Raw genomic sequence first — 13,639 nt, forward strand, 5'->3', positions numbered from 1 at the left:
CAACTTACTCATTTCCCACAACTTCTTCCCCACTGGCTCACCCACACACCAAGATAGTCACATCCTTGATCAGACCTTTACCCATAAATGCATCAGTTCCATGTTTATGAATTCTGAAATTTCCTTATTGGATCTTAATCTATTGCATTTCTATTTCTGCTTTCCAATACTAAACTCTGCTCTTTGTCCACTGTGACTACCAACCCCTTTTGGTTTTCCCCTAGGACAACATCCTTGTAGTAACTGCATTCCCCTCCTTTCTTTCCTATCTTGACCCCTTCCTTGAACCACTTCAACTCTATACTGCTGCTCTTCTCATATTGCTGATTTTGACCTTGTAGCCTCAGCCTTGGATCACTCTCACCATCTACCACAGATGCTGTTGCACAAAGGTGGATAAAATCAGCAAACTGTGCTGATTGGGTCAACTATGTTTTTTTTTTTTTTTTTTTTTTTTTTTTAATAACCTCAACTGGACCTTCATTACCACTTGGCAATCCTTTTCTACCTTCCTAAATAACACAGTATCCCATAATTCACTAGTGGTTCTTCCAAACCTTTTCATCCTTTCTCAAACCTCCCATGCTTCTCATTCTCCCTACCTTCTCAGATGAGAACCCTTTCTTATTTTCAAAAAATTTGAGACCATTTTCTAAGATTTTCTCTTTATCTCAGATACCTTCAGCCACTTTCTCCACCTATATGAGTCTCATATAATGAGGCTGATGGTCCTTCTCCTGGTTAAACACTGCTTGCTCATGTAATTCCATTCCATTCTGTTTCTTACAACACAGATCCGTCCCCTCTATTAAACCACTCTTTTACTTAGTTTCAATCTCTCCCTGTTTACTGGCTGTTTCCCTACTCAAACATTCCATATTGTTCTGAATCTCTCCTGAACATTCAGTATGTCAGAAGTGGGAACTGAATCCAGATCTGATGCTGAATAACTGCTTTCTATTCACTGTACCTGATTAATTAGGTAATCATGGAACATGACTATTTTCAAGACAGATCCCAGTAATTCAAGTCTTTTAATTTTAAATGTGGGGCTGAAGAGGACTAACATTTGTTTTCTTCTACTTTCTGCCCTTCCCTCCTCCCTCTTTTTCCATTTTCTCCCCCCTTCCCCTCTCTTTCGAGCCTGTCTCTCTGTCTCTCTTGCATTCATTTTGTCTTCTACTAGGAATCAAGTTTGTCCACAGACCAGAACACTTCTCTGGTAGCTTACATGAAATCCTGTTCTTCTAATTGCTAGTATAAAAAATGATTTTCTTTTCCTCACTATGCTACACACCCTCAACAAACGTCACCACTTACCTGTTATAAAGATTAAGTATGCATCATAAACACTCCTGACAGCATACCAAAAGAAAGCCTCTCTCTACTTTTAGAACAAGGCTTCTGGGGAAGAGGACATTGCATGGGATGATCTTACCGTGAGTGTGGCAAGTGACATGAACCCTATCAGGTTGTTCCATGTCTTATCAATGTCCTTCAGCAGCTGCTGGAGATTTTCACTGCACACTGCGGTGGCCTTGATCCCTAGCTCCACACGTTTGGTTACTCTGTACACCTCAACAACACCTGTGAACAAGAGTAAACGTTTGGAACGCCAGGTAAAGAGGCAAGCAGCATCATACTTGGGGTGATACTTTAGTGGGAACAAAGAAATGATCACAATAGAGTCAAAAGCCTCACTGACCCATGTATACAAAGCCCACAAACCAAGGATCTTCCCAAACACACCATACAAGTCTGGAGACTTCATGGACCCTTCTTTAAAGTCTTTTAAGATTCATTTGTTGACATTCAGAGAGTGGTTTTAACCTGACTTAAGGAGGAACACAAAGTCTAGTTAGAGGAAGAAACTTAGGTTATACAATAAGAATCAAGGAAACCACAATTTCTGATTCTACTCCCATTTTATCACTATCCTGGGATGCTTTTGTGTCGTCATTTTCTCCATTTGCAAATGTCAGTCTAACATGAATTATATCTGGCTTGAGGTTTTTTAATTAAAAATGCTTCACAGCATATATGAAACAGACAATGAAAATCGAAAGCACTATGATTTTCAATAAACAAAATACAAAGTTACATACCTAATAAATATTCCATGCCCTGTGCTGACTGAATTACTTCTGTGCAAACAGATGAACTACTGATTCCATTTAGAGTGTCATTTGCCTTCTTAATGATCTAAAAGACATGACATGACAATGTCATTAGATTATCTCTAAGAAAAAAGTGATCAATGACACAATCAAAAGTGAATATTGCAAAATTATAAAGAAAAAGCACAGCCCCAAGGAAGAGATATGAAGACACCTTTCCTAACTCTTTTGTAGAAATGAGAGGTTCATGAAACACTAAATATATCTTCAGTTATTTTGATGTATAAATCAATTTTGCTGGTTGTTTATCTTCTTTTCTTCTTCTTTTTTTAAATAGTCTTTATTATATGGGATGACTTTCTACTGGGGTGGAGGGGAATGGTTAGAGTTAGAAATTTAAATCATGTGAAAAGATATCAATAAAAATGTATTTTTAAAAATGGTTAACAGTAACAAAATTAAATTTACCATTGTTATTGAATCAAATTTAATAGCCAAAAGATAAGTATATAAATCTTTATAAAAGTTCCTTTTGAAATGTAGACTTTTGTGATCCATAACTTATAAACAAGTTTATAAAGATCATAAGATTTTGAGCTGGAAGGGATCTAATCCATTTCCCTTATGTTTTATCTGAAGAAACAGGCTCTCAGAGAGTTTAAAAGATGTGCCTCAGGTCGCACAACTGGGCAGTATCTGAATTTATTCTCTAACTTCAAATGGAGTACTGTTCTTTTGCAGTACACCCCCACTGCTCTCAGAATTTCATTAAATCAGGAAGAAATCATCCTTCTGCTCTTGTCCTCCTGCCACTGTCTTCTCTTCACTCTCTCACCTCTCCTCGTTGGAGTGACAAAGGTTTGTGTTTCACTCACAAAATCTCCAACTTAGAGATAGTTTTACTTTAGGAATAAAGTTAAAGATAATTCATTATCTTAAATTCAGCCACACTTAAAGGAATACTGACTTGGTAAGCCAAACATTCTTGTAAAAAACTTTATTTAGATGGATCAAATTCAAAGAAAAGGGGGGATATCTGACATCAGTAATGTGTAGTACTCATCACTGAAATTTGGGTGTAAACTCCAGTTCTCTTAGGAACATCCTTCCTCAATCCTAAGGAGGGTAAAATATGGCCCTAAGGGGGAAAAAACTATGTATAGGAAGATATCTAACACTATAAACTATATACTCACAAGTAGGGCACTTCCCAAACATCTCTGCCATTCATATGCATATCTTTCATTCTCCTGTTAAAAAAGAAAGGACTACCTTAAAACGGCAAAGAGCAAGCCTGACACTTTTTATTTTAGCTTAAATAATTTTAATTCAAAGGACATTCTCATTTGTAGATTATCCACTGGATATTTATTCTCTAACAAATAATAGCATTTTATGTACAAAGCTTTAGGTATAGCAGGTGAGAAAGTTTGGCTAAATCAAAGTATTTAATCACAGGGAGGTAACAATCTAATAAGACAAGAAACACAGATTGTAGAAGACTTGAAATACCAGGTAGAAAAGTTTGAACTTTACTTGGATACACGATAAGGTTTGAAGAAAGGACTGGAATGTATGCATAAAGAAAAATGATACTAGCACTTGTACAAAGGACTGGGAAAGGAGAGCAGAGGTGGAAAGACCTTTAGTAGAGTGGTTACAATGATGATAGGGAAGGGACAGATATTTCACCTATAACAGGAGGACCTACCAATTGACTGATTGAGAGAAATGAGAAAGGAAAAGAATAAAAAGGAACTCCAGAAGGTTCCAAATGTGGGAGAGTACAAGTGAATGTAGAGGTTATAGAAAGAATAACATTTAAAGGGAAATATAATAAACTTTTTGGATACACTGAGTTTGACATATAGATAGACCATTAACAGAAATCATCTGTAGGAATTTGGAGATGGGAATTTAAGATTCAGAGAAAGATCAGGACTACAGACACAAAGTTGGCACATTTTGTTAGCATGGAGCTATAAAGTTTTAACTCAGAATGAGTGAGACTGCCAAGAGAGAAAGAGTGTCAAAAGAAAAAAAGGTCAAAGACCAACTATTTGGGGAAATCCTTTAAATGATATAAAAGAAGCAACTGATAGGACAAGAGGGACAATGTGGCCTAAGCAAAAATGGATGTTGAATTTGAAAACCCACCATATGAGCCTTGGGCTCTGTGTGTTCTTGGGCAAGACATTTAATCTTCTGGTTTTCGTTTTCTTACCAGTAAAATAAAGGGCCTATAGATAACCTCTAAGGATCCTTCTTGTTTTAGACTTAGGATTTTAGCAGAAGCAGTGGAATAAGAAATCTCTGAAGCCAAGTGAAGAGAGAATTAGTTTTGGGTTCCCCATGGTATCAACAGCAGAAAAAAAAAGGCTCTGGAACTTAGTGATTGATATGAAAACAATTTCTATAGAAGGTGAAAAGGTCAATTAGTCAAAGAGAATTTGTGTAGTAACAGCAAGAAGAGGCATGGGTTTTAGGGGTCACGAGAAGGCTTTTTTAGGTGGGGGGGCCCATACATATTTATAGACATATGTGAAAATTGAAGATGCATGGAAGAGTAGAACTAGTGACTGGATTAGAGTTGAGGTGGAGAGATAACAGCAGGGAATGGGGCTTGCCAAGATTAGACTTGCTAGGCAGCAGGAAAAGTAATCTGTCCTTGGCAGGGCAGGAGAGGTGGTGTAAAATAATGCTGAGGCCTGAATGGGATGAATTAAGGCCACACTTGATGACCTTAATCTTCTCTGCAAGGTAAGAGGCTGTTATGTACTCTAAGTATGGGGTTATCGGCATGTTTAGCATCAAAAAGCAAGAAGAAAAAGTCTGAGAGTCACTGAAAGGTTATGAGATAGCAAGTTAGGAAGGGAGAATCTGTTTTGCTTGACTATGAATATTTGTTGCATAAGGTTTTAGTTTTTTTTTTTCCTCAATGAAAGTGGCGGGAAAGAAAATAAATGCTAAACTGAAAGGGGGAAAAAAGGAAAGCAAATAGGTTTGTCAAATAGCAGTAAAGGCCTGACTATAGTTATTCCACAAACTTGTAGTGGATAAAATTAGTTCAGTTTCACTACTTTCTCTGTTGCTGTTTAAATTTAACTACTGGAAGAAATGGTAAGATTTGAATATTCAAAAACAAAGACACAACTCCCCATCCTAAGAATCCCAGGAATACAGTCTGAATCTCACATTGATTCCATTTACAGGATGCTATTTTTGAGGAGGATTAACATTTTCATAGATGTTTACTCCAATGAAATCACAATAATAAAGGAAAATTTTCTCAAGCTCTTCAAGAAACACTTTTTTTTCCCATGTGAAATTATAAAAGAAATAAAAAAATTGTTATAAAAGTTTTCAAAAGCTGGAAATTTGCTCCTCCTAGGAGCAAAAGCATGGGTAATCTACATGTCTCTTGTATCAAATAACTGTACTTACTTCAACCTCCCCAGTTAGGTCCTTGTATTTATCCCGGATAACAGGAAGAGCGGGCTTTTCACTTAGAGTGTTGGAACGATCTCTGAAAGGTTGCTCTAAAGCTGGAGATGGAGTGGAACGGCTTATTTCTTTATCACCAAGGCTCAAGCTTCTTTTATGAGATCCTAAGAAATATTGAAAGTGCAATCAAAGGGTTTCTATAATGTCTCATGAATTTAAACTTGATTCCAAACTCAGTCAAGGAAAATCTTTTTAAATTGGAAATAGTCAATTTATTACTGATCCACTTCTTCTAATCTCCCCAAAGCATGTGTTTGCCTGATGGAGATAAGAGGTATGGCCCACATGAGAAGCAAACCTATGACATCTTGATTTCCTCAGCAGTGCTCTAACCAAATGAACTAACTAGCCACATACTATTATCTTCATTTCTTTAGCTTACTAAAGGTAAGGTGTAATCTCAGTGTAATTGTCCTACTGGCCTCAGTTTAGTCCTAAAGAAAACTCATTCAGCCTTTTCCCATAGACATTAATTTCATATCTAGAAAATGTTTCTTTCATTTAGTAACTCTGATCAAAACAATGACCAACCACAATCCCAAAAGACTCATGATGAAACATGCTCTCTATCTCCAGACAAAGAGCTGATGGACCTACAGATTTTGAGGCTTATTTTTTTCTACTTCTTTTGGACATGTTTATTGTAGAAATTTGTAATGGGTTTTATTTTTCTTGTCTTCTCAATGGGTGAGGGAGGGAAAGAATTTGGAACTGGAAATAAAATAAAATTGAATTAAAAAAGGGAAATTTTTCTTTCATTGATAATAGGAAACAAAATATTCTTAAGAAAGAGAGAATGTGTAATTCCAAGAAGCAAAACCATGACAGAAAAATCTGCTCTTAATTTGCTCACCTTGAACAGAAAGGTCAAAAGTAGCCAGTTCATTTTTGATCATTTCTTCACTAGATTTCATCTTGCTTTGTGTATTAGCCACCAGAAAGTCAAATTTGCTGATTTTGGGCTTTTCACTTTGAAATTCTCCAAAGTCATCAGGACACTCTTTTGGAGTTTCCTGAGACATGCCACTGGCAACTGAGACTGAAAACATGGTATCTTGGCTCTGTTCAGTTGCAGGTAGGTCCTGTTTTTTTATGAAATCCCCACTCTCAATGTCTCTTTGTTCAGTGGGCTGGGAAAGACCATTTTTAAAGTTTTCAAAAGCTGAAAATGTAGCCTCTGGAAGAGTATCATCACTTGGAAAGGTTGTCACTTTGGAAACTGTTGTCATGGTAATGTTTTCTGAACTGCCAAATGAAGTCTCTTTCTTCTGAACAATTGAAGTAGCTGAGGAGGAACTACTTCCTGCAGAGAGGACAAATGGAGAAAGCATTCTGCCCGGAGAAGCATCATCCCTGTCTGACCACTCACAGCTTGCAAGGGCACTCATGGAAGAATTGCTACCATAAATCCCCAAAGTAGCATACTTTAAGTCATCGATATCTGAAAGGAAAATAAAATCCTACAGTTAGAAAAGTGGCTCATTATCTAACTAAAATACCCTAAACTATGCACAAGTGAAACGTAGAGAGAATCAGGTTTAGAGTTTTATGTTACATTGGAACTAAATTTTATTTTTTATATTGTATTGTATTTAGTTTTGTATACCTTAGGTCAAAGTGGTATTGAGGTTTACATTCAACTTATACGAAACCATTTTCTTGGGGTATGAAAAAGAAAAAAATCACATAAAAGGACTATTAATTATGTGTTGTTTATAATAAAAATTTTAGGTCTTTTATAAGCTTAATTTATGTGTAGCTATGTATATAAAATAAATGACATTAATAACACACTATTCAATTGGGAAAAAAAACCCCAAAACACCAAACCCAAAACAAACTTATCACTTTAACTATTTATCTTTGTCCTGATTTTGCCCAGACAAGGCCCTCAGACAACACAAGTGTAAGAGAAAGAAGAAAAGCATATGTGTGTGTGTGTGTGTGTGTGTGTGTGTGTGTATAGGGTAATTAAAAAGGAAACAAAAGATTTCCAACATTAAAATTAAGATGAAAATGGCAGTACAGGTCCCTAGCTTTGAATTAGTAAGGACTTTGTTTCAGACTAAACCAAAAATGTTCTAGTGGGACTTTAATTAGGCAGTTACTTACCCAGTCATTATTTGGACCACTGTGTGCTTCCCACTGTTGTGACGGGGTGTGAGGAAGGAAACAATCCGATCATCTATTTTAGCCCATAACACTGATATTAATAACCAAAGGTCTGGTTCTTATCAAGCTGCCTGCTTCTCATTCAACTTTTTCTTCCTCTTCTTCTTCTTTCTCCTCCTCTCTTTTCTTTCTTTTTTTAAGTGAAAACCCCAAGCCAGAAAACATATTACAAAGCATCTAAAATCCAAGTATGTGCTTGGTATGTTTTTGCTGGCACTAGTGAGAGCTTAGACAGGACTATTAAAAACATGAAGTGAATGCTCCTGAATGAAGTGAAGCTAAATTGCTATTTAATGGAAATGGCTTCCAAGTCAAAAAAAGAAACAACATATTACTACTTGTGGGAGAAGGAAAGGCAAAAGGGTTTCTTAATTGGTTTTCAAATAGTAACCTTTTTCTTGTGGCCTTGCTGGGTGGGTTTATGGGCTTAGACTATTTAAGATATGCCTCTTTTCACCTGATTACTACAGAAGTGAGACAAACGAGTTAACATCTCAGCTTCTTAGACCCATATTTATTATCCACAGCTGTCTATCATCCCAATTTGCCAGGCCAGTGCACCAGGTAGTTTATTTTTTCTTCTCAGAAAAAACTGGGTAGGATTCTGACATCTCTGCAACTCCCTGCACAAAATGCTCCCCCAAATTACTCTTTTTCTCTCTTAATTAGTTAGAGAAAGGGAATTAAGACCAAAGTTTAAAAAAAAAATCTGCATGTTTTAAAAGGAACCCTTTCTAGGAAATTAAGTTTTTTTCCACAGGATGATAGAATTTTAAATGTTGCCTCAATTATAGCTCATTCAAAAAAAAAATCAAGTTGAAAATATATAGAAGATAGCATAATCACTATGAGAAAAACCTCATTATAGATGTTCTTGTTTCTCCCTTCTTAAAAGTAACAGTAGGTATATTGTCTCATATAAGGTCAAACAAATAGAAAGTTTGTTTCAATTAAATGTGATCAGGGCCTTAAAGTGGGGCTATTTTTATTGTACTATATCAGAATATTGATTCATGAACCCATGTTAAGAATTATCATGCCATCTACTAAAGAAATTATAAATTTCCTAAATGCTGGAAATTCACTTACTGAAAAATCAGTTCTGATTAAAAATTATAAACCAGTTTCCATGGAAATAAAAAGCTCCCTTGTGCAATTATGGTCATAATTTTTTTTTTTTAAAAAGAGGATGATAGGGGCAGCTAGGTGGTACAGTGGATATAGCCTTGAAGTCAGGTTAGACCTGAATTCAAATCTGGCCTCAGACACTTAACACTTCCTAGCTGTGTGACCCTGGGCAAGTCACTTAACCCCAAATTGTAAGCAAAAAAAAAAAGAAAGAAAGAAAAAGAGGATGATTGTATATAATTATAAATATATCATTTTAACTAAATAATTAATCTGGAAAGATTGAAATTATTTGTATGACTGCACACCCAAATCTTCAACAAATTCCAGTTCATATTGGAAAATAAGATCAGCAAAAAGACTATGTTTTAGAATAAATCACAGAGATATCCCAAATAAGATACATGTCAAAAGACAGAATTTTTTTAAAAATTTAAAAAATAAGTTATTAGCTATCTAAGAATTAAAAATTGATTTTAAAAATCAAGTTGATTTTCAAATGTCTAACATTTATTTTTTCTAAACTGATTTGCAAATGTAAAGTGTGGAGGGAAATCACATACAAAAATTGTTATTCTATATGTTGGTTTATCTTAAAAAAGTTAAAATCATCATTAGGAATTTCACTGTGATTACCAAAATTTTAGTATTGCTAAAGAATACAAAATCTCTGTAACATATATGCATATTTCTTCAAGGTAAACTTCATGAGCACCTCATTCTTCCCTCCCTTCTCATTCTATACATACACAATGTGTATCTGAGAGTATGATAATCTTCATAATACTGAAGAGATTGCCAAGCTAAAACTTTTTATAAGATATATGGTATAAATGATAGGAGAATTGTCTGGCAAACTAAGGTTTCACCCTACTACTTTATGTTGTATAATCATTGAAGCTTCTAAAGCTCAGTTTTCAATGAACAGGTACAGTTAAGTAAAGTGTGACAGAAAGAGGAAAGAAAAGCAAAAGTAGTCTTTAACATAATACAACAAACCAGTAACAATTACTACATTTCAAATTTTATAATATTCTTGGATTGTATTAAATAGAGCCATAATTGAGCTCAAGAGAATGCACCTTTAGTTGTGTGTTTTAAATACATGTATTTGTCTCATACCATACCATGTCCTACAACATTAACTTCTTCAGTGTGCCTAGGGGACAGACCAAAGTAAAGAACTATACAGTCTGCTTTTTCACCATGGATCACATATCAACATTGGATTTCTTGCTCATGCTACAGCAGTAACATTAGAGATTCCCACCTTAACCTATAATTATATTTCCTTGAACAAACAGGTTGGTTGAAACATTTTGTTCACTGCATGCACAAAAAATTCAATTCTTTCAAAAACCAATTTCAAAATGAAACTTTCAAACAAGAACAGTTTATTTTTAAAATTAATTTTGGATCAATGTGGGCAAGAGGTATATTCTAATCAAAAGATATTACTACTTTTACTGTAGGAAGCTCAGGATTTGGGAGTCATTTCCATACAGATCTTTTCTAAAACACCAGGCACATGTCCAGAAGACAAGTGTTCTGGAATGGGGACAGAGAATAAATTCCATTATCCTAAGGAAAACTCTTATGGAATAATAAAAATGTTTACTGGATCATGGAAGAACCTTTTTTACCACAGCCTACATTGTGATGTTAACTTTCAGTTTCTTTCCTCCTAGTTTCATATTAGCATCTCAGAACAGTCAAAAGTCTGGTATTTTCTACTAATTATAAATATAAGATGACATCAGTCTATGAAAAAGTTACAAACCAGGATTAGTGCTGTTGAAGAAAACAAGAATGATATCATAGCAGATTTCTGATAGGTTATTAAATGGTGACACATAACTGCCTTCCCAGTATTACTCATATACATAAAATCTGCCATTTTTCATTTGAACTAACTAGTATAAATTTAATTACCCATAACTTATTTTTATCCATACAATCCACAAGCAAGTTACAGAGTTTCCATTTGATAGTGCTAAGTGGCTATCTAAAAAAAGTAGAAGATAAAGGACTGTTGACATCTTTCACATTCATGCCACAGTTCAGGAGAGTGGAGAAGACCAGTAGCTAGGTGGTTATCATTAGGCAACTGATCAGAACCCCAAAGACCATCCCATCCATCCCCATGTTGAACAGAATGGCTATGCCAACAGAGAAACAAACTGATAAGGGAGTACTCCCAACTAGAGATAAGAGCAATTCCACATGTTCCAAGGTTGACTTCTTTCAGTAACATATTTTCTACTCTTAAAAGTTCCATTGCATTTCTATAGCATTTGCAGAAGTACTTTAAATGTGCTTAAGTGAGAAAAATAAAGATTTCAAGTAATCTCTAATTACGAAATAATCTGATTTTTTAAACAGGTTGAGAATTCAGCATTCTTTCTTGTAATTCTTTTACACCAGTTGTCTTTTAGGCCCAGCTGATTTTTAGAAATCTTTAAGACCTTTAAGAGGAATTTATCAATGTGTGATATTGGACATTTCTTTAATTTATAAGTAACAACTTATAAACTACATACTAAAGATGGCTTATGGGTCACTATGCTATAAACATGCAAGAAAGTTTCCCATAATACTGCTTTTGCTTTCTTTTACTTAGATGTGGTTACAACAAATAATCTGAATTCTTTCCCACCTCCAGAAATTCATTTTCAATACTGTAGTATTGAATCCAGCTAGCTTAACTTCTTGCCTCAGTTAAATTTCCTTTCTTTTTCAGTCAAGAATTCAGAATTCTGATTGAAAAATTAGCCTAGGATTTTCACCACCAAAGGTTTCCATGGTTTTTATTTAAAAAACAATATCTACAGGTTTTTCTTCCATTCTGCTCTAAAATGAGAAAAACAGCATATATGTTTGACTAACACAGATTCCTAAGTTGCATTGGTAGCAATAAACATGTTTTACAATATGGATTTTGTCTTGACCCATCCAAAGTCATTTTGGGAGTGAGGGGAGATCATGTTCCATAGATTATTAATAATAAATGAAAACTCAATCAGACCCCCAAATAAACTCTCAAGGTGGGGGAGAGGGGAGGAGGGAAGTGTGTGGAAATACCAAAGGACACAGGAGCTAATTCTGAATCCGACTCACATTTAGGCCTGAAGTCCTCCAGGAATTAGCAGTAAACAATTTTCACTGTAGGATCATCAATTTAAATTCAGAGTAGGTCTATGGTGACCAAAAGTCATGTCAACACCATTTGATGAGCTATTTTGAAATGAGTTTGTAGATATCTAATTTTCAATGGTTCTGTTAATTTTTCTCTCTACTCCTAACGTTAAAATTACCACACCTAATGTGAATAGGCTCTTACAATATGAAACCCACTTACATGGTTCTTCCCTCCAGAAAAGTCAGGGTAAGCTTACTTTAAAAAGGTAGGGAGTTTCCTCTAACATTTAAAAGGAACAGCCCAAGTCCAATATCTACAAAACGCACATGAAAGGATGTCTATCAATGGAATTAAAAAAAATCTAAAATGCCCTTCCCAAATAGCTATGGTATTTCTGTAGGAAACAGGAATTGGAACAATCCAAAACAAAGGACAAATAGCTCTGTGGATACTACTGATTCTGAACTTAGGTATGACACAAGTTCTAGCTCTGTTTTCTCCTTCTCAGGTACAAATTACACACACCCCCAGACTTTCAAAATATGCCAAGGTATTATTTATTAACACAGGACTTACAGATCACAAAAAAGATAGTGATACAGAAGAGCTCAAAAAGGAGTCATCAGAATAAGCATGCAGGTCAGTATTTGCAGAGAGGAATATACTAACGCAAGTTTGAGAAGGCACATTCACACAGAAAATGTTTAAATTGAAAAAAAGACATCAGAAAAAGCAGCAAAAAACCAGGTATTGATTAAAATACAAAGATTTTTAATGTCAAAGAAGAGCTACTACACAGGTAGGCAGATGCAGCTAGTTTGCTAACCTTTTGATAATGTTACAAAATGAGGTGAGCTCCTGCTGCATTTAAAATAAGAGTAAGGTGGTCTTGACTGAACAATAATTAAAATATGTAAATGAAGAGATTAAATTTAGAGGGGAAAATATTAAAGCAGTCTAGTCAAAACTATCCGTAGCAAGTACTCAAAGTGTTAACTTGAATATATGCAAGAAATCAGGCAAAGTTATTAGTATTCTCTAACTTCCATACAAAGAATTATAGCAAAGTTTAAAGAGACAGTATCCTTTTACAGAGTTAACTTAGGTCACTCAATCGGCTTAAGGTCCTTGGAAATTGCATTTTATTCCCTCTTCATGAGCTCTAATGCTTACTTTCCTACTAAGGGATAAGTGCAACCTACACACTCAGAGGGTAGGATACTATGATGTTCATGGGTAAAGCCAAATCAAGCTTTCAAAATTCACTGCCCTTGATCCCTTTTAATACTTTTCACTGCCCTTGATCCCTTTTAATACTTTAATGCAGCAATTTTGTGCAACCATAACGTAGCACAGTGGTCAAACAACAACCCTTGCTAACCACTCTAAAGGGATACTGCTCCTTTCTGACATGAAATTTACAGATCAAAGGGAAGAGGAAACAATATGCTTTTGAGAATATATGCAAACTGAAGAGACTTGGCTTGAACATTACAGGTTCAAAGCTAGAAGTGTTCCAAACATACATAAAAAGAACATGAGAGCACAGGAGGTTATTTTAACAAATAAATCAGAGCAA

General features: G+C 35.1%; 1 protein-coding gene across 7 annotated transcripts in view; it reads right to left on the reverse strand.

The window, feature by feature from the left end:
- The window catches only part of SYNRG (synergin gamma), an 85,332-nt gene that overhangs the window by 13,329 nt on the left and 58,364 nt on the right, over positions 1-13,639 (reverse strand). For all 7 annotated transcript variants that reach the window (XM_031966569.1, XM_031966564.1, XM_031966563.1 and 4 more), the window contains 5 exons: positions 6,475-7,062; positions 5,562-5,725; positions 3,314-3,367; positions 2,106-2,202; positions 1,439-1,587 (listed from right to left, as the gene is read on the reverse strand). In XM_031966569.1, coding sequence (XP_031822429.1) covers positions 1,439-1,587; positions 2,106-2,202; positions 3,314-3,367; positions 5,562-5,725; positions 6,475-7,062 — 1,052 coding nt within the window. The remainder of the gene's footprint in view (positions 1-1,438; positions 1,588-2,105; positions 2,203-3,313; positions 3,368-5,561; positions 5,726-6,474; positions 7,063-13,639) is intronic.

The sequence above is a fragment of the Sarcophilus harrisii genome, chromosome 4 (assembly GCF_902635505.1).
Source record: "Sarcophilus harrisii chromosome 4, mSarHar1.11, whole genome shotgun sequence".
NCBI lineage: Eukaryota > Metazoa > Chordata > Mammalia > Dasyuromorphia > Dasyuridae > Sarcophilus > Sarcophilus harrisii.